Here is a 20,852-nt window from a genome sequence, read left to right as displayed (position 1 = left end):
CAGCGTCGTCAGGGTTAGGGGGTTTGGCCTTTGTAGGCCGTCATTGTAAAGAAGAATTTGTTCTTAACTGACTTGCCTAGTTAAATAAAAGGTTAAATAAAACACAAAATAAAATAAATAAATTGCCTACCTAAAATAAGTCATGAGACATTTTGCTCGGTCCCTCAAATGAAAGAAAATGAAGCTGGTGTTGTATTTAATAAAGACAATCTCAATAAACAATAATAAAACAGGGTTGGGAGCCCCTGCTGTGCATATTGCACTACTACAGTAGTTAACTATATAGGGAATAGGGTGCCATTTGTGACTCAGCCTTGTAGTGTGGACAGAAGAGCTCATTCAGCGTTTCTTACATATAATAATGGAGTCAAGTTACATAGAGCAGCGTGGTCGTCACCATAGTTACTGTCCTCTGGTTTTAAATATGGACTGGAGATAGATGGATAGAAAAGCCACAGATGGATGGATGGACGGAGTGCCTCGATTTACACTTGTCCGGTGTCCCAAATGGCACCCTATTCCATATTTAGTGCACCACTTTTGCCAGGGCTCATAGGGACCACAAGTCGTGCACTACAGTGAACAGGGTGCAATTTGGGAAGCACCAGTTGGGTTCAGAGCACTTCCTCTCTGTTCCAATATGCATACTAGCAGACCAATCAGAATGACAAACAATGGTCATGTTCCACAGACTGCAGACTGACTGATCTACCAATCCCCTTACATCCTGAATAACTACTCACTGTTATTGGTAGATCAGTCAGTCTGATCTACCAATCCCCTTACATCCTGAATAACTACTCACTGTTATTGGTAGATGAGTCAGTCTGATCTACCAATCCCCTTACATCCTGAATAACTACTCACTGTTATTGGTAGATCAGTCAGGATGTAAGGGGCATGCATTCTAAGTCATATGCTGGTAGGTATTGAAGGAAGGATGGGAGGAGTCTCCTGAAATGACATGTGATTGGATGAGAGATTGGAAGGTGGTGGCGATGAGGAGCGTTGGGGCGGTCCTTCTTCCTTCTGAGAGCCAGGAGGGTAGGATGATTGGAGAGCTATCTTGTCCCTCACGGGAGTGCGTCTGATGATAGGTTGAGATTCTGACACGCCTCCCTCTGTTCTGGATCGTGATTGGTTGGTCAAAGTTCCTCCTTGTAGTAGCCCAGCTTAGCAAAACTCATCTCTTTCCTCAACTGCATCACTTCCCAGAACATCTGTTCTGCTAGAGAACAGGAAAGGAGATGGAGGGAGGAAAGAGGATTGGACAGAAGAGCATAAACATTACAACACATTCTGACTATACTGTAGAGACATATTACAACACATTCTGACTATACTGTAGACACACATTACAACACATTCTGACTATACTGTAGAGACACATAACAACACATTCTGACTATACTGTAGAGACATTACAACACATTCTGACTATACTGTAGACACACATAACAACACATTCTGACTATACTGTAGACACACATAACAACACATTCTGACTATACTGTAGACACACATAACACATTCTGACTATACTGTAGACACACATAATAACACATTCTGACTATACTGTAGACACACATAACAACACATTCTGACTATACTGTAGACACATTACAACACATTCTGACTATACTGTAGACACACATTACAACACATTCTGACTATACTGTAGACACACATAACACATTCTGACTATACTGTAGACACACATAACACATTCTGACTATACTGTAGAGACACATAACACATTCTGACTATACTGTAGAGACACATAACACATTCTGACTATACTGTAGACACACATAACACATTCTGACTATACTGTAGACACACATAACACATTCTGACTATACTGTAGAGACATTGTCAGCATGACAACTGGAGACTAAAGACTGCCAGTACGGCTACTGTTGAAGATTGTGGGAATCCTATAAACGACAAAATGCTAGAACAGCCACTCGGTGGCTACGTTAAAAGCATCATTACTTGGCTCCGAACTCGTCTCCTCTATTGAAAAACAATGGCGTTCTTGTGCTAGTCTGTAACCTTGAGGAGACTTCTCCAAATGAGCTGTGTGACTGATGAGCCTCCACCCTCTATGGTAATGGACATAGAAATAGAATCAGAATGTGGTGGTGAATGGGGATACCCATTCTAGGTATTCCATTTCTATGCTAATAGGATTCCAACATGTCAGATAGCTGCTGAGTTAGCCCAATCTACAGCACCACTGGGTCCATAAGACACACTACTCTACATGACTTATGCATGTGGCCATGTACTGTGGTTTCTGCTAACACATCCATCCATGGATCCATCCAATGCTTCACATTAGCTAAAACCACTAAAGATAAAGTGCATTCACATGTGACTGTAGGCAAAACAACATGGCTGCAGCATTACAGGAAATGCACTGCTAGCTGATCTCACCGTCCTGCAGCTTGACCAGCCCTTGGTGGATGTAGCGGATGTAGGTAAAGAAGTTACAAACTGACGTGATCTGGAGAGAGAGAGAGATCAAGGTTAAATGTCTAGACTGGTGAAACATTAGATGGTGGACTTAAATCCTTTTCTCATGCAGGGAATTAGATGTTGATAAATGAGAGTGCTGTAGACATATGGAATTACAAGTTGATAAATGAGAGTGCTGTAGACATATGGAATTACAAGTTGATAAATGAGAGTGCTGTAGACATATGGAATTACAAGTTGATAAATGAGAGTGCTGTAGACGTCGTAGGGGATTACAGGTTGATAAATGAGAGTGCTGTAGACGTCGTAGGGGATTACAGGTTGATAAATGAGAGTGCTGTAGACGTCGTAGGGGATTACAGGCTGATAAACGAGAGTGCTGTAGACATCGTAGGGGATTACAGGCTGATAAACGAGAGTGCTGTAGACATCGTAGGGGATTACAGCTTGATAAATGAGTGTGCTGTAGACATCGTAGGGGATTACAGGCTGATAAATGAGAGTGCTGTAGACATCATAGGGGATTACAGGCTGATAAATGAGAGTGCTGTAGACATCATAGGGGATTACAGGTTGATAAATGAGAGTGCTGTAGACATCGTAGGGGATTACAGGCTGATAAATGAGAGTGCTGTAGACATCGTAGGGGATTACAGGTTGATAAATGAGTGTGCTGTAGACATCATAGGGGATTACAGGTTGATAAACGAGAGTGCTGTAGACATCGTAGGGGATTACAGGCTGATAAATGAGAGTGCTGTAGACATCGTAGGTGATTACAGGTTGATAAACGAGAGTGCTGTAGACATCGTAGGGGATTACAGGTTGATAAATGAGAGTGCTGTAGACGTCGTAGGGGATTACAGGCTGATAAATGAGAGTGCTGTAGACCTGGTAAAACTCACCCGATAACGACAGAAAGGAGATACGTAGTAATAGTTGCTGGAATCACCAAACTTGATTCTGTGCTTGCAGGTTTTGGTCTGGCCACTAAGGGCACACTTTCTGTGAGGAGAGACAAGAAACAGAGAGATAGTGGTAAGAAAGGCCATTCTGAAACCAAGTGGTAAGAAAGAGGTCCAGTATTACCCTGAAAACAGATGAATGTCTAATCACCTAATGCTCAACATCACAGCACGTTGAGAGACTAGGCCTAGCCAGCCTAACTGGACTGCTCATGTTTAAGGAATGGAAAGAGAGGGATGGAGGAGAGACAAAACAGTGCAGATGGAAGGAAAGGAGAGAAAACAGTGCAGATGGATGGAAAGGAGAGAAAACAGTGCAGATGGAGGGAGGGAGGGAGAGTGAGAATTTACATGACTACCTCAGGCCTTCAACCACCCGTGTGAACGACAGAGAGAAATAACAGAAAAGAAAAGAAACAGAGAAATTATGAAAAAGAAGGCAGTCAGGAAAATACAACTGAACAGAGCTAGAAGAGAAGCATGTTGGAGAGAGAGAGAGAGAGTGAGGGGGAGAGACACACAGAGTGAGGGGGAGAGACACACAGAGTGAGGGGGAGAGACACACAGAGTGAGGGGGAGAGACACACAGAGTGAGGGGGAGAGACACACAGAGTGAGGGGGAGAGACACACAGAGTGAGGGGGAGAGACACACAGAGTGAGGGGGGAGAGACACACAGAGTGAGGGGGGAGAGAGACACACAGAGTGAGGGGGGAGAGAGACACACACAGAGTGAGGGGGAGAGACACACACACAGAGTGAGGGGGGAGAGAGACACACACAGAGTGAGGGGGGAGAGAGACACACACAGAGTGAGGGGGAGAGACACACACAGAGTGAGGGGGAGAGACACACAGAGTGAGGGGGAGAGACACACAGAGTGAGGGGGAGAGACACACACACACGGAGTGAGAGACACACACACACACAGAGTGAGGGGGAGAGAGAGACACACACAGAGTGAGGGGGAGAGACACACACGGAGTGAGGGGGAGAGAGAGACACACAGAGTGAGGGGGAGAGAGAGACACACAGAGTGAGGGGGAGAGAGAGACACACAGAGTGAGGGGGAGAGAGAGACACACAGAGTGAGGGGGAGAGAGACACACAGAGTGAGGGGGAGAGAGACACACAGAGTGAGGGGGAGAGAGACACACAGAGTGAGGGGGAGAGACACACACAGAGTGAGGGGGAGAGACACACACAGAGTGAGGGGGAGAGACACACACAGAGTGAGGGGGAGAGACACACACAGAGTGAGGGGGAGAGACACACACAGAGTGAGGGGGAGAGACACACACAGAGTGAGGGGGAGAGACACACACAGAGTGAGGGGGAGAGACACACAGAGTGAGGGGGAGAGACACACAGAGTGAGGGGGAGAGACACACACAGAGTGAGGGGGAGAGACACACACAGAGTGAGGGGGAGAGACACACACAGAGTGAGGGGGAGAGACACACACAGAGTGAGGGGGAGAGACACACACAGAGTGAGGGGGAGAGACACACAGAGTGAGGGGGAGAGACACACACAGAGTGAGGGGGGGAGACACACAGATTGAGGGGAGAGACACACACAGAGTGAGGGGGAGAGACACAGAGTGAGGGGGAGAGACATATCGAGGAAGAATGAAAGAAATGGAGAGAGCAGGGTGGAATCAGAATGAATGAGGTCTTTGGGTAAACACATTGTATTCCCCTCACACAGACAGTGAACCACTGAGAACAAAAACATCATTCCCCCAATTCTCTCTGCTTCCTTCCAACTTGAACAAATAATCTCCTTTAATCCACCCAATATTCTAACCAAGGCCAGAGATATTATCAGGAAGTAAATTGTCAGCGGTGGATTCTGATTGGTCACGGTTGGGTGAGGAAGGAGGATAGCAGTTTCAGTACATTGTAATCCCCCCTAGGATCCTAGAGAGATGATTACTGAGTCATATTGTAGACAGAGCAGAAGGAGAGCATATCAAACACAGAGATACTTTTGTATATATAGTGTATGTGGACACCCCTTGAAATCAGTGGATTCAGCTATTTCAACCACACCCGTTGCTGACAGGTGTAGAAAACTGAGCACACCGCCATGCAATCTCCATAGACAAACATTGGTAGTAGAATGGCCTTACTGAAGAGCTCAGTGACTTTCAAAGTGGCACAGTCATAGGATGCCACCTTTTCAACAAGTCAGTTCGTTAAATTTCTGCCCTGCTAGAGCTGCCCAGGTCAACTGTAAGTGCTGTTATTGTGAAGGGGAAACGTTTAGGAGAAACACAGTGGTAGGCCACACCAGCTCACAAGAAAGGGACCGTCGAGAGCTGAAGTGGGTAGCGCGTAAAAAAAAGTCTGTCCTCGGGTGCATCACTCGCTACCGAGTTCCAAACTGCCTCTGGAAGCAACATCAGCACAAGAACTGTTCGTCAGGAGCTTCATGAAATGGGTTTCCATGGTCGAGCAGCTGCACACAAGCCCAAAATGTGCAATGCCCGAATGCATAGTGCCCTTTCCTGTTTCAGCATAACAATGCCCCTGTGCACAAAGAGAGGTACATACAGAAATGGTTTGTCGAGATCGGTGTGGAAGAACTTGACTGGCCTGCACAGAGCCCTGACCTCAACCCCATCAAACACCTTTGGGATGAATTGGAAAGCCGACTGCGAGTCAGGCCTAATCACCCAACATCAGTGTCCGACCTCACTAATGCTCGTGGCTGAATGGAAGTAGGTTCCCGCAGAAATGTTCCAACATCTAGTAGAAAGCCTTCCCAGAAGAGTGGAGGCTGTTATAGCAGCAATGTTCCAACATCTAGTGGAAAGCCTTCCCAGAAGAGTGGAGGCTGTTATAGCAGCAATGTTCCAACATCTAGTGGAAAGCCTTCCCAGAAGAGTGGAGGCTGTTATAGCAGCAATGTTCCAACATCTAGTGGAAAGCCTTCCCAGAAGAGTGGAGGCTGTTATAGCAGCAATGTTCCAACATCTAGTGGAAAGCCTTCCCAGAAGAGTGGAGGCTGTTATAGCAGCAATGTTCCAACATCTAGTGGAAAGACTTCCCAGAAGAGTGGAGGCTGTTAGAGCAGCAATGTTCCAACATCTAGTGAAAAGCCTTCCAGGAAGAGTGGAGGCTGTTAGAGCAGCAATGTTCCAACATCTAGTGGAAAGCCTTCCCAGAAGAGTGGAGGCTGTTAGAGCAGCAATGTTCCAACATCTAGTGGAAAGCCTTCCCAGAAGAGTGGAGGCTGTTAGAGCAGCAATGGGGGGCTTGACCTCCATATTAATGCACATGATTTTGGAATGCGATGTTCGACGAGCAGGTGTCCACATACTTTTGGTCATGTAGTGTAAGTCGAGGAGCATGTTGTTAGAATGTGAGACATATTAAACAGAGGGAACATGGAGAACAGTGGAGAACATGTTAGAATGTGAGACATATTAAACAGGGGGAACATGGAGAACAGTGGAGGAACATGTTAGAATGTGAGACATATTAAACAGGGGGAACATGGAGAACAGTGGAGGAACATGTTAGAATGTGAGACATATTAAACAGAGGGAACATGGAGAACAGTGGAGGAACATGTTAGAATGTGACTGAGGCACATACAGAAAATAGCAGTGAACAAAATGAAGAGCTGAAGAGAAAACGGTAGGGTGAATGAATGATATAGACAACTGTAGATGGTTACTGAATTCCTGTCAACTTTGCAGAGAATTGTACATCTTTCATCTGTCTGTCTATAGTAGTAGTAGTAGTAGTAGTAGTAGTAGTAGTAGTAGTAGTAGTAGTAGTAGTAGTAGTAGTAGTAGTAGTAACAGCCTACTCACTACAAACCCTGCACCCTGAATTTTTGTAAACAATGAGCAGCGGTAGTCGTTAGTGTGTTAGCTGGGGTAGTCGTTAGTGTGTTAGCTGGGGTAGTCGTTAGCTGGGGTAGTCGTTAGTGTGTTAGCTGGGGCAGTCGTTAGCTGGGGCAGTCGTTAACTGGGGCAGTCGTTAACTGGGGCAGTCGTTAACTGGGGTAGTCGTTAGTGTGTTAGTCGTTAGTGTGTTAGCTGGGGTAGTCGTTAGCTGGGGCAGTCGTTAACTGGGGCAGTCGTTAACTGGGGCAGTCGTTAGTGTGTTAACTGGGGTAGTCGTTAGTGTGTTAGCTGGGGCAGTCGTTAACTGGGGTAGTCGTTAGCTGGGGTAGTCGTTAGTGTGTTAGCTGTGCTAGTCGTTAGTGTGTTAGCTGGGGTAGTCGTTAGTGTGTTAGCTGGGGTAGTCGTTAGTGTGTTAACTGGGGTAGTCGTTAGTGTGTTAACTGGGGCAGTCGTTAACTGGCGAAGTCGTTAACTGGGGTAGTCGTTAGTGTGTTAGCTGGGGTAGTCGTTAGCTGGGGCAGTCGTTAACTGGGGTAGTCGTTAGTGTGTTAGCTGGGGTAGTCGTTAGTGTGTTAGCTGGGGTAGTCATTAGCTGGGGTAGTCGTTAGTGTGTTAACTGGGGTAGTCGTTAGTGTGTTAGCTGGGGTAGTCGTTAGTGTGTTAGCTGTGCTAGTCGTTAGTGTGTTAGCTGTGCTAGTCGTTAGTGTGTTAGCTGTGCTAGTCGTTAGTGTGTTAGCTGGGGTAGTCGTTAGTGTGTTAGCTGGGGTAGTCGTTAGTGTGTTAGCTGGGGTAGTCGTTAGTGTGTTAGCTGGGGTAGTCGTTAGTGTGTTAGCTGGGGTAGTCGTTAGTGTGTTAGCTGGGGTAGTCGTTAGTGTGTTAGCTGGGGTAGTCGTTAGTGTGTTAGCTGGGGTAGTCGTTAGTGTGTTAGCTGGGGTAGTCGTTAGTGTGTTAGCTGGGGTAGTCGTTAGTGTGTTAGCTGGGGTAGTCGTTAGTGTGTTAGCTGGGGTAGTCGTTAGTGTGTTAGCTGGGGTAGTCGTTAGTGTGTTAGCTGGGGTAGTCGTTAGTGTGTTAGCTGGGGTAGTCGTTAGTGTGTTAACTGGGGTAGTCGTTAGTGTGTTAGCTGGGGTAGTCGTTAGTGTGTTAACTGGGGTAGTCGTCAGCGTGTTAACTGGGGTAGTCGTTAGCGTGTTAACTGGGGTAGTCGTTAGCGTGTTAACTGGGGTAGTCGTCAGCGTGTTAACTGGGGTAGTTGTTAGTGTGTTAACTGGGGTAGTTGTTAGTGTGTTAACTGGGGTAGTTGTAGTGTACTCACTTTGGTCCTCCACACTCCACAGCAGAGGCCTTGACGACAGGCAGCGTCTGGAAGCCCACCGGCTCCACACTGAGCGTGTTCCTCTCCACTGCCTCCAAGATGGCCGACCCCAGCTACAGGAGAGGTTAGAGGTCAGGTTGAAAGTGCTCTAAGGCAGGAAGCCCACCGTAAGTCCACAGCCTCCAAGATGAGGTCAGATGTTAGGGGTCAGGGTGAAAGTGCAGTATATGTATAGACAGTACCGCTTCAGTTACTTCTAATTTTATTCAACATTTCTAAATACTTCTTTCAGTAAGTGTCAGTTTTTCTCATCTGTCAGCACCTCTATTCTGCCACAAGAGGGCAGTGTAACAGATCAGTCTATTCAGAGTACAGAATAGTGTTGCAGGGTATACCCAAACTTCTGTGCTTTTTAGACTGTTCTGGGCTGCATTAGCTCCACAGTCCCCACTCATGCTGCACAGACACGCTTGAATAATGCCACACGGACCGTAATAAAATTGTTCATTACGGTTCGCAAAACAATGTCCATACAGGCCAGAAAACATTTACAATGCAGGACAATACCGGTAGCTTCCAGGTTTAAATGTAGGCTAACTTTCCTTACTAGACTACAGCTGAATTCACTACCCTAGTACTTTGTTTGTGATAATATCCAAGCCATAATGCAAAATACGCTGATTTCAAAGCTGATTGTCACTAAAAACTTTATTAATTGACTTAGTCTCCCTCGCAGCACCACAAACTAAATTCCCTCCTTTGCCTCCTGGTTTCCACAGCCACATTCTGCCTCACAAATGACACTCATTTATTAAAGAGACAGCGCACACTTCTAGAAAGAAGATTGCATTTTTCTGTGCAAATGTTGTTAATCAGTACAATAAAATATGTTCTCTAAGCAGTTGCCAATAAGTCCTAAATGGAAGGGATTGTTTGTCATCTGTAGCCTCATGAAATCAGCCAAAACAAGCTGAATAACTCAATGAATACACACTCCTATTGAATAATATGCATTCACCTGTATCGTAAATAGACCGAGGTTACGTCTTGATTTACCCAGTTAACCAATAGAGATGTACCATTCAAATACATGAATTGCATTATGTTGTTATGGAGTCAGGTTGGTAAAAGTCTAATTGATTGTATGATTGTATCATTTATTCATTACTACATACAAGGCTGTCCTCTGAAAAATGTTGACGTAAAACATTTCAAATGTAACGATATTGAACTCAAAAGCTGAGTTTACCTGTCTGGATCAAGTGCCATTCTGTAACTTTGGCTAAAACACCTTTTCTTTGTGTGCTATAGTTTGGTATCAAGTATAGTGATGCAATAGAGTATCGTGATAGTAAAGCTGGTATTGGGTTGAAAGTTCAAATGGTGGTATGGTGACAACACTAGTTCAGAATATTAATGATAACACGAGAGGCAGCTGTTAGTTCTGGTGATAGAGGACACCATCATCTAATAGCAGACTCAGTTATAACAGCTCCAGTCAGACATTATACTGGCTCCCTGCTGGAATACACAGACTCAGTTATAACAGCTCCAGTCAGACATTATACTGGCTCCCTGCTGGAATACACAGACTCAGTTATAACAGCTCCAGTCAGACATTATACTGGCTCCCTGCCGGAATACACAGACTCAGTTATAACAGCTCCAGTCAGACATTATACTGGCTCCCTGCCGGAATACACAGACTCAGTTATAACAGCTCCAGTCAGACATTATACTGGCTCCCTGCTGGAATACACAGACTCAGTTATAACAGCTCCAGTCAGACATTATACTGGCTCCCTGCCGGAATACACAGACTCAGTTATAACAGCTCCAGTCAGACATTATACTGGCTCCCTGCCGGAATACACAGACTCAGTTATAACAGCTCCAGTCAGACATTATACTGGCTCCCTGCTGGAATACACAGACTCAGTTATAACAGCTCCAGTCAGACATTATACTGGCTCCCTGCCGGAATACACAGACTCAGTTATAACAGCTCCAGTCAGACATTATACTGGCTCCCTGCTGGAATACACAGACTCAGTTATAACAGCTCCAGTCAGACATTATACTGGCTCCCTGCTGGAATACACAGACTCAGTTATAACAGCTCCAGTCAGACATTATACTGGCTCCCTGCTGGAATACACAGACTCAGTTATAACAGCTCCAGTCAGACATTATACTGGCTCCCTGCTGGAATACACAGACTCAGTTATAACAGCTCCAGTCAGACATTATACTGGCTCCCTGCTGGAATACACAGACTCAGTTATAACAGCTCCAGTCAGACATTATACTGGCTCCCTGCTGGAATACACAGACTCAGTTATAACAGCTCCAGTCAGACATTATACTGGCTCCCTGCCGGAATACACAGACTCAGTTATAACAGCTCCAGTCAGACATTATACTGGCTCCCTGCTGGAATACACAGACTCAGTTATAACAGCTCCAGTCAGACATTATACTGGCTCCCTGCTGGAATACACAGACTCAGTTATAACAGCTCCAGTCAGACATTATACTGGCTCCCTGCTGGAATACACAGACTCAGTTATAACAGCTCCAGTCAGACATTATACTGGCTCCCTGCTGGAATACACAGACTCAGTTATAACAGCTCCAGTCAGACATTATACTGGCTCCCTGCCGGAATACACAGACTCAGTTATAACAGCTCCAGTCAGACATTATACTGGCTCCCTGCCGGAATACACAGACTCAGTTATAACAGCTCCAGTGTGTACCTCACTCCTGGAGGTGGTGAGATGTGGTGTGTACCTCACTCCTGGAGGTGGTGTAGTGTGTACCTCACTCTTGGAGGTGGTGTGGTGTGTACCTCACTCTTGGAGGTGGTGTGGTGTGTACCTCACTCTTGGAGGTGGTGTGGTGTGTACCTCACTCTTGGAGGTGGTGTGGTGTGTACCTCACTCCTGGAGGTGGTGTGGTGTGTACCTCACTCTTGGAGGTGGTGTGGTGTGTACCTCACTCCTGGAGGTGGTGTGGTGTTTACCTCACTCTTGGAGAAGGTGAGACAGGGGTAGATGTCCTCGCTGTAGACTCTCTCCAGGAAGGAGCTGTTCCTCTCCAGACTGGGCTCCTCCTTCCACAACTTAAACTCACTAAACAGCAGACTGTCCAGCTGAAGAGGAGGAGGAGTAGGGGTGGAGGAAGAGGAGTAGGGGTGGAGGAAGAGGAGTAGGGGGTGGAGGAAGAGGAGTAGGGGGTGGAGGAAGAGGAGTAGGGGTGGAGGAAGAGGAGTAGGGGGTGGAGGAAGAGGAGTAGGGGTGGAGGAAGAGGAGTAGGGGTGGAGGAAGAGGAGTAGGGGGTGGAGGAAGAGGAGTAGGGGGTGGAGGAAGAGGAGTAGGGGGGTGGAGGAAGAGGAGTAGGGGGTGGAGGAAGAGGAGTAGGGGGTGGAGGAAGAGGAGTAGGGGGTGGAGGAAGAGGAGTAGGGGTGGAGGAAGAGGAGTAGGGGTGGAGGAAGAGGAGTAGGGGGTGGAGGAAGAGGAGTAGGGGTGGAGGAAGAGGAGTAGGGGGTGGAGAAGAGGAGTAGGGGTGGAGGAAGAGGAGTAGGGGGTGGAGGAAGAGGAGTAGGGGGTGGAGGAAGAGGAGTAGGGGGTGGAGGAAGAGGAGTAGGGGGTGGAGGAAGAGGAGTAGGGGGTGGAGGAAGAGGAAGTAGGGGGTGGAGGAAGAGGAGTCGGGGGTGGAGGAAGAGGAGTAGGGGGTGAGGAAGAGGAGTAGGGGGTGGAGGAAGAGGAGTAGGGGGTGGAGGAAGAGGAGTAGGGGGTGGAGGAAGAGGAGTAGGGGGTGGAGGAAGAGGAGTAGGGGGTGGAGGAAGAGGAGTAGGGGGTGGAGGAAGAGGAGTAGGGGGTGAAGGAAGAGGAGTAGGGGGTGGAGGAAGAGGAGTAGGGGGTAGAGGAAGAGGAGGAAGAGCAAAGTAGACACTTTAATGTCACACACATAGCTCAACAACATAACTTACACACACCAACAGTCCACACATCCAGATCCCCTCTTCAGCCTCCTCCAGGAAGATAGTTATGGATGATTCATTCCTGCTGTATTACAGTGCTCACAGCTCTCGGTTTCACTCCTATTCATGCATGATAACTACTGATAGTCCAGCTTCATGAGGGTCCCTGCAAACAGCGAGAGAGGAAGGGTGGGTGGATGGGTGGATGGATGGATGGATAGATGAATAGACAGATAGAGAGAGCTAGAGAGAGGAAGGGGAGAGAGAGAGCTAGAGAGAGAGCTAGAGAGAGGAAGGGGAGAGAGAGAGCTAGAGAGAGAGCGAGAGAGAGGAAGGGGAGAGAGAGAGAGAGCTAGAGAGGAAGGGGAGAGAGAGAGAGAGCTAGAGAGAGGAAGGGGAGAGAGAGAGAGCTAGAGAGAGAGCTAGAGAGGAAGGGGGGAGAGAGAGAGAGAGAGAGAGAGAGAGAGAGAGACAGAGAGAGAGAGAGGAAGGGGGGAGGAGAGAGAGAGAGAGAGGAGAGAGAGAGAGAGAGGAGAGAGAGAGAGAGAGAGAGAGAGAGGGGAAGGAGGAAATAGGTAGAATAATAACCCTAGCCCTCAGCAGCAGAGAGAAGATGAGGAGAGAGCGGTAAAGGAGAAGGCTGATGGATCAGTGATTTAACTCTGGGTAAGGTTTCACTGACCCACAGACATTACCGTATGAGAGAGAGTCAGAGAGGGAGGAAGGGAGCGGGGGAGAGAAAGAGAGATATAGGGAGGGAGAGACAGAGACAGAGAGAGGGTCTATGAGCTTTTTCAATGTACAGGTGTGGCTGAAATCTGGTGTCAACAGTAACAGGGACAGACAGGGAAACTGGCCAAAGAAACCATGACTAAAAAGCTCCTACAGTAGAAAATGAATTCATGACATGCATTATTTCTGATGATATCACACTGGGCAGGTCTCAAACTCACTGTAACACTATGTCACCTTAATACAACTACAGTAGGAACACTGACGTCATGGTCATTAACTGCTTTCCCCTCCACTGCATATTTTGAACCTGTTTTTAACTAGGCAAGTCAGTTAAGAACAAATTGTTACTTACAATGACGGCCTACAGGGGAAAAGTGGGTTAACTGCCTTGTTCCGGGGCAGAAGGACAGATTTTGAACTTGTCTGCTCGGGGATTCGAACCAGCAACCTTTGGGATCTATAGACCTACTCCATTTCCAAATAGGCAGTTTAACACAAAGAACACATGGTTCCTTATGGTTGACCTGGATATTCTATACCCAGCAACTAAACATCCAGTAGTTCTGTCTGCAGAGGCATGTTTCTGTCATCTTTAACTCAAACAGTGAGGGGAAAAAAGTATTTGATCCCCTGCTGATTTTGTACGTTTGCCCACTTACAAAGAAATGATCAGTCTATAATTTTAATGGTGGGTTTATTTGAACAGTGAGAGACAGAATAACAACAAAAAAATCCAGAAAAACGCATGTCAAAAATGTTATAAATTGATTTGCATTTTAATGAGTGAAATAAGTATGTGTGTGTGTGTGTGTGTGTGTTACCTCTCTGCAGTCTCGTACGATGGGCTGTGTGGCGCTCAGGTCCTGCCCGCTGCCCAGCATGGCGCTGCTGGTACTCTTGTTGCGGCCGTGGCCCTTCTTGAAGGGGGCCTTGGAGCCCCCAGGAAGGTCGTGACAGGGGGACGTGGGGGACGTGGACAGGACCAAGGTCTTCAGGGCAGACACCTCCGCCTGGAGCACATCAATCTGGGGGGGGGACATCACACAAAAAGAACCAGTATAGATACAGGTCTACCTTCTGTATCATCTCACACCGTTCTAACAGAGAGAGGTGTGGAACAGGTTTACACTGTCTCACACCATCGTCTCACACCATCGTCTCACACCATCGTCTCACACCATCGTCTCACACCATCGTCTCACACCATCGTCTCACACCATCGTCTCACACTGTATCTCACGGTCCAGAAATCTATTCGTTTCGTGTTTTAAATGTGCCTTATTCTATCAAGGTCGACTGACAGGGTACGATCTACAGGACCGTCAGACTGATATATGATCTACAGGACCGTCAGACTGATATATGATCTACAGGACCGTTACCGTCAGACTGATATATGATCTACAGGACCGTTACCGTCAGACTGATATATGATCTACAGGACTGTCAGACTGATATATGATCTACAGGACCGTTACCGTCAGACTGATATATGATCTACAGGACCGTTACCGTCAGACTGATATATGATCTACAGGACCGTCAGACTGATATATGATCTACAGGACCGTCAGACTGATATATGATCTACAGGACCGTTACCGCCAGACTGATATATGATCTACAGGACTGTTACCGCCAGACTGATATATGATCTACAGGACCGTTACCGTCAGACTGATATATGATCTACAGGACCGTTACCGTCAGACTGATATATGATCTACAGGACCGTTACCGTCAGACTGATATATGATCTACAGGACCGTCAGACTGATATATGATCTACAGGACTGAACCGTCAGACTGATATATGATCTACAGGACTGTTCCTGCTATCACTGACAGAACTGAGACACCCTGCTATTAAAGCAGCCAGACATGGTGCACTACAGTCAGTCAGTCCCTGTGGCTTCCATTAACAGCCAGCCGGGAGGCTGCAGTGGTGTGACTGATACAACCTGCTATTAAACCTGTCAGTCCCTGTGGCTTCCATTAACAGCCAGCCAGGAGGCTGCAGTGGTGTGACTGATACAACCTGCTATTAAACCAGTCAGTCCCTGTGGCTTCCATTAACAGCCAGCCAGGAGGCTGCAGTGGTGTGACTGATACAACCTGCTATTAAACCAGTCAGTCCCTGTGGCTTCCATTAACAGCCAGCCGGGAGGCTGCAGTGGTGTGACTGATACAACCTGCTATTAAACCAGTCAGTCCCTGTGGCTTCCATTAACAGCCAGCCGGGAGGCTACAGTGGTGTGACTGATACCTTTAGTGAAGAGGCAGCACACATAAATCAGTCAGCACTCCATCTCTTCACACACACACACACACACACACACACACACACACACACACACACACACACACACACACACACACACACACACTAGAAGACTATCTGATGGGCCAGCCACTCCATCTCCATGAGGGTAACAGTCTGGTAGACACAGTAGTATAGAACACGGTGGTGAACAGTTCAGTCCTCACCTTGTTCAGAGCTTCCTTCAGCTGCTTCTCAGCCGTCGACTGTTTGATGTTGGCCTCACGCACCATCTTGTGAGCTTCCTGTAAGAAGGCACGAGACGTTAGACCCACAATGCATCACTCATCGCCCTGACCTCTAACCCCTACCGACTCCTCACACAATACAACACACAAAACAGAGAGCCCAACAACCAAACACAAGCCAAGACAACCTGAGTCAGAGTTACAGCTGGCACCAAACACCCAGAGAAAAGCAGGTTAGTATCTTTACAAACTAACATGAGTTTTGAAAACAGGAGAGAGGAGAGACAGAGGAGACAGAGAGAGGAGGGAAACTGTTAATCTAGCTACGTAAGAGAAGGGAGGAGAGAAGCCAAAACACTTTGATCACAAGGAGGGCAGTCTTAGTGTTTCTGGGGGGATGAATTAGCCGGTCGGACCAACCTCAAACAGGCTAGCAGTGAGCTCCTCCAGTTCCTGGCCCAGTTGGTCCCTGACTTTAGAAAGCCTTTCACACTCCTCGTCTTTTAACTTAAGATCCTTAAGAAATGAAAAGCCAAAAATGAAAAAAACAAAACGTGATGAACAAATGAATGTAAATATAAATGACGTGGTAATAATAATGACAAAGGAAAATCAAATGTGGTTTATTTTAGCAGCCGAAATAAGATGAAACAAATCAAAAATGTGAAGTGTAGCGTGACTTAGTGTGTGTGAATGTTGTAGGTGTGTGTAGACTTAACACAGGCATGTACTGTAAACACACACAGTTCAGTTGACAGCAGGCCAAGTTTCCATAGCTGAAATCAAAACGTTTATATTACCCTAATAATATATTACCCTGTACAGTAAATATATTTCAGAGCAATAAAATACTTGGTTAGTTCCTGGAAGGGATCTTTAACAGTGTGTGGCCCTTATTGTCCTATACTAGTTCCTGGAAGGGGTCTTTAACAGTGTGTGGCCCTTATTGTTCTATACTAGTTCCTGGAAGGGATCTTTAACAGTGTGTGGCCCTTATTGTTCTATACTAGTTCCTGGAAGGGGTCTTTAACAGTGTGTGGCCCTTATTGTCCTATACTAGTTCCTGGAAGGGGTCTTTAACAGTGTGTGGCCCTTATTGTTCTATACTAGTTCCTGGAAGGGGTCTTTAACAGTGTGTGGCCCTTATTGTCCTATACTAGTTCCTGGAAGGGGTCTTTAACAGTGTGTGGCCCTTATTGTCCTATACTAGTTCCTGGAAGGGGTCTTTAACAGTGTGTGGCCCTTATTGTTCTATACTAGTTCCTGGAAGGAACATGGACATCCACTGTAAGCTGTATAAACTGGGTGTTGTCCATGCCATATAATACAATATAAACATTTGTGTCCACTAGACGAGCTTGTTCTTGTCGGTAAATATAGCGAGGCTACACCCACCAACCCCCACCCACATGCTGATGCAGTAACGGTTGTTCACACAGAAATTGTATGTTTAGCGCTAACGCCCCACAGGGGGCGCAAGCGTACACACACACACACACACACACACACACACACACACACACAGTTTACTAGTCCTCTCCTCTGGCAAGGTGACACATTGTTTTGTTAACAAACCCAGTTGTTAAATAACTTTCCAGGGCCTGACCAAATACAACAGGACAGATACTAGTGGTAAACAACAGGACAGATACTAGTGGTAAACAACAGGACAGATACTAGTGGTAAACAACAGGACAGATACTAGTGGTAAACAACAGGACAGATACTAGTGGTAAACAACAGGACAGAAACTAGTGGTAAACAACAGGACAGATACTAGTGGTAAACAACAGGACAGATACTAGTGGTAAACAACAGGACAGATACTAGTGGTAAACAACAGGACAGATACTAGTGGTAAACAACAGGACAGATACTAGTGGTAAACAACAGGACAGATACTAGTGGTAAACAACAGGACAGACACTAGTGGTATTCTACACCATGGTAAACAACAGGACAGATACTAGTGGTATTCTACACCATGGTAAACAACAGGACAGATACTAGTGGTAAACAACAGGACAGATACTAGTGGTAAACAACAGGACAGATACTAGTGGTAAACAACAGGACAGATACTAGTGGTAAACAACAGGACAGATACTAGTGGTAAACAACAGGACAGATACTAGTGGTAAACAACAGGACAGATACTAGTGGTAATCAACAGGACAGATACTAGTGGTAAACAACAGGACAGATACTAGTGGTAACAACAGGACAGATACTAGTGGTAAACAACAGGACAGATACTAGTGGTAAACAACAGGACAGATACTAGTGGTAAACAACAGGACAGATACTAGTGGTAAACAACAGGACAGATACTAGTGGTAAACAACAGGACAGATACTAGTGGTAAACAACAGGACAGATACTAGTGGTAACAACAGGACAGATACTAGTGGTAAACAACAGGACAGATACTAGTGGTAAACAACAGGACAGATACTAGTGGTAAACAACAGAGACAGATACTAGTGGTAAACAACAGGACAGATACTAGTGGTAAACAACAGGACAGATACTAGTGGTAAACAACAGGACAGATACTAGTGGTAAACAACAGGACAGATATAGTGGTAAACAACAGGACAGATTAACTAGTGGTAAACAACGACAGATACTAGTGGTAAACAGACAGATACTAGTGGTAAACAACAGGAAGATACTAGTGGTATTCTACACCATGGTAAACAACAGGACAGATACTAGTGGTATTCTACACCATGGTAACAACAGACAGATACTAGTGGTAAACAACAGGACAGATACTAGTGGTAAACAACAGGACAGATACTAGTGGTAAACAACAGGACAGATACTAGTGGTAAACAACAGGACAGATACTAGTGGTAAACAACAGGACAGATACTAGTGGTAAACAACAGGACAGATTACTAGTGGTTAAACAACAGGACAGACACTAGTGGTAAACAACAGGACAGACACTAGTGGTAACAACAGGACAGATCTAGTGGTAAACAACAGGACAGATACTAGTGGTAAACAACAGGACAGATACTAGTGGTAAACAACAGGACAGATACTAGTGGTAAACAACAGGACAGATACTAGTGGTAAACAACAGGACAGATACTAGTGGTAAACAACAGGACAGACACTAGTGGTAAACAACAGGACAGATACTAGTGGTAAACAACAGGACAGATACTAGTGGTAAACAACAGGACAGATACTAGTGGTAAACAACAGGACAGATACTAGTGGTAAACAACAGGACAGATACTAGTGGTAAACAACAGGACAGATACTAGTGGTAAACAACAGGACAGACACTAGTGGTAAACAACAGGACAGATACTAGTGGTAAACAACAGGACAGATACTAGTGGTAAACAACAGGACAGACACTAGAGGTAAACAACAGGACAGATACTAGTGGTAAACAACAGGACAGATACTAGCGGTAAACAACAGGACAGATACTAGTGGTAAACAACAGGACAGATACTAGTGGTAAACAACAGGACAGATACTAGTGGTAAACAACAGGACAGATACTAGTGGTAAACAACAGGACAGATACTAGTGGTATTCTACACCATGGTAAACAACAGGACAGATACTAGTGGTAAACAACAGGACAGATACTAGTGGTATTCTACACCATGGTAAACAACAGGACAGATACTAGTGGTAAACAACAGGACAGATACTAGTGGTAAACAACAGGACAGATACTAGTGGTATTCTACACCATGGTAAACAACAGGACAGATACTAGTGGTAAACAACAGGACAGATACTAGTGGTAAACAACAGGACAGATACTAGTGGTAAACAACAGGACAGATACTAGTGGTAAACAACAGGACAGATACTAGTGGTATTCTACACCATGGTAAACAACAGGACAGATACTAGTGGTAAACAACAGGACAGATACTAGTGGTAAACAACAGGACAGACACTAGTGGTAAACAACAGGACAGATACTAGTGGTATTCTACACCATGGTAAACAACAGGACAGATACTAGTGGTAAACAACAGGACAGATACTAGTGGTAAACAACAGGACAGATACTAGTGGTAAACAACAGGACAGATACTAGTGGTAAACAACAGGACAGATACTAGAGGTAAACAACAGGACAGATACTAGTGGTATTCTACACCATGGTAAACAACAGGACAGATACTAGTGGTAAACAACAGGACAGATACTAGTGGTAAACAACAGGACAGATACTAGTGGTATTCTACACCATGGTAAACAACAGGACAGATACTAGTGGTAAACAACAGGACAGATACTAGTGGTATTCTACACCATGGTAAACAACAGGACAGATACTAGTGGTAAACAACAGGACAGATACTAGTGGTAAACAACAGGACAGATACTAGTGGTAAACAACAGGACAGATACTAGTGGTAAACAACAGGACAGATACTAGTGGTAAACAACAGGACAGATACTAGTGGTAAACAACAGGACAGATACTAGTGGTATTCTACACCATGGTAAACAACAGGACAGATACTAGTGGTAAACAACAAGACAGATACTAGTGGTATTCTACACCATGGTAAACAACAGGACAGATACTAGAGGTAAACAACAGGACAGATACTAGTGGTATTCTACACCATGGTAAACAACAGGACAGATACTAGTGGTAAACAACAGGACAGATACTAGAGGTAAACAACAGGACAGACACTAGTGGTAAACAACAGGACAGATACTAGTGGTATTCTACACCATGGTAAACAACAGGACAGACACTAGTGGTAAACAACAGGACAGATACTAGTGGTAAACAACAGGACAGATCCTAGTGGTAAACAACAGGACAGATACTAGTGGTAAACAACAGGACAGATCCTAGTGGTAAACAACAGGACAGATACTAGAGGTAAACAACAGGACAGATACTAGTGGTAAACAACAGGACAGATCCTAGTGGTAAACAACAGGACAGATACTAGTGGTATTCTACACCATGGTAAACAACAGGACAGATACTAGTGGT

General features: G+C 45.6%; 1 protein-coding gene across 5 annotated transcripts in view; it reads right to left on the bottom strand.

Moving 5' to 3' along the window:
* Positions 1–158: 158 nt before the first annotated feature.
* rab3ip (RAB3A interacting protein (rabin3)) overlaps positions 159–20,852 on the bottom strand; it is an 83,732-nt gene continuing 63,038 nt past the window's right edge. For 3 of the 5 annotated variants that reach the window (XM_029748425.1, XM_029748423.1, XM_029748424.1), the window contains exons 5-12: positions 16,268–16,363; positions 15,827–15,904; positions 14,161–14,364; positions 11,645–11,773; positions 8,620–8,732; positions 3,387–3,486; positions 2,440–2,509; positions 159–1,228 (exon numbers count right to left, since the gene is read on the bottom strand). In XM_029748425.1, the coding sequence (XP_029604285.1) occupies positions 1,146–1,228; positions 2,440–2,509; positions 3,387–3,486; positions 8,620–8,732; positions 11,645–11,773; positions 14,161–14,364; positions 15,827–15,904; positions 16,268–16,363 (873 nt within the window). In that variant the 3' untranslated portion in view covers positions 159–1,145. The remainder of the gene's footprint in view (positions 1,229–2,439; positions 2,510–3,386; positions 3,487–8,619; positions 8,733–11,644; positions 11,774–14,160; positions 14,365–15,826; positions 15,905–16,267; positions 16,364–20,852) is intronic. The other 2 variants (XM_029748426.1, XM_029748427.1) reach the window with 2 other exon arrangements.

Source organism: Salmo trutta, unplaced genomic scaffold (genome assembly GCF_901001165.1).
Source record: "Salmo trutta unplaced genomic scaffold, fSalTru1.1, whole genome shotgun sequence".
Lineage (NCBI taxonomy): Eukaryota > Metazoa > Chordata > Actinopteri > Salmoniformes > Salmonidae > Salmo > Salmo trutta.
Note: the sequence above shows the minus strand (reverse complement) of the source record. Positions and strands in the feature narration are given on the sequence as shown.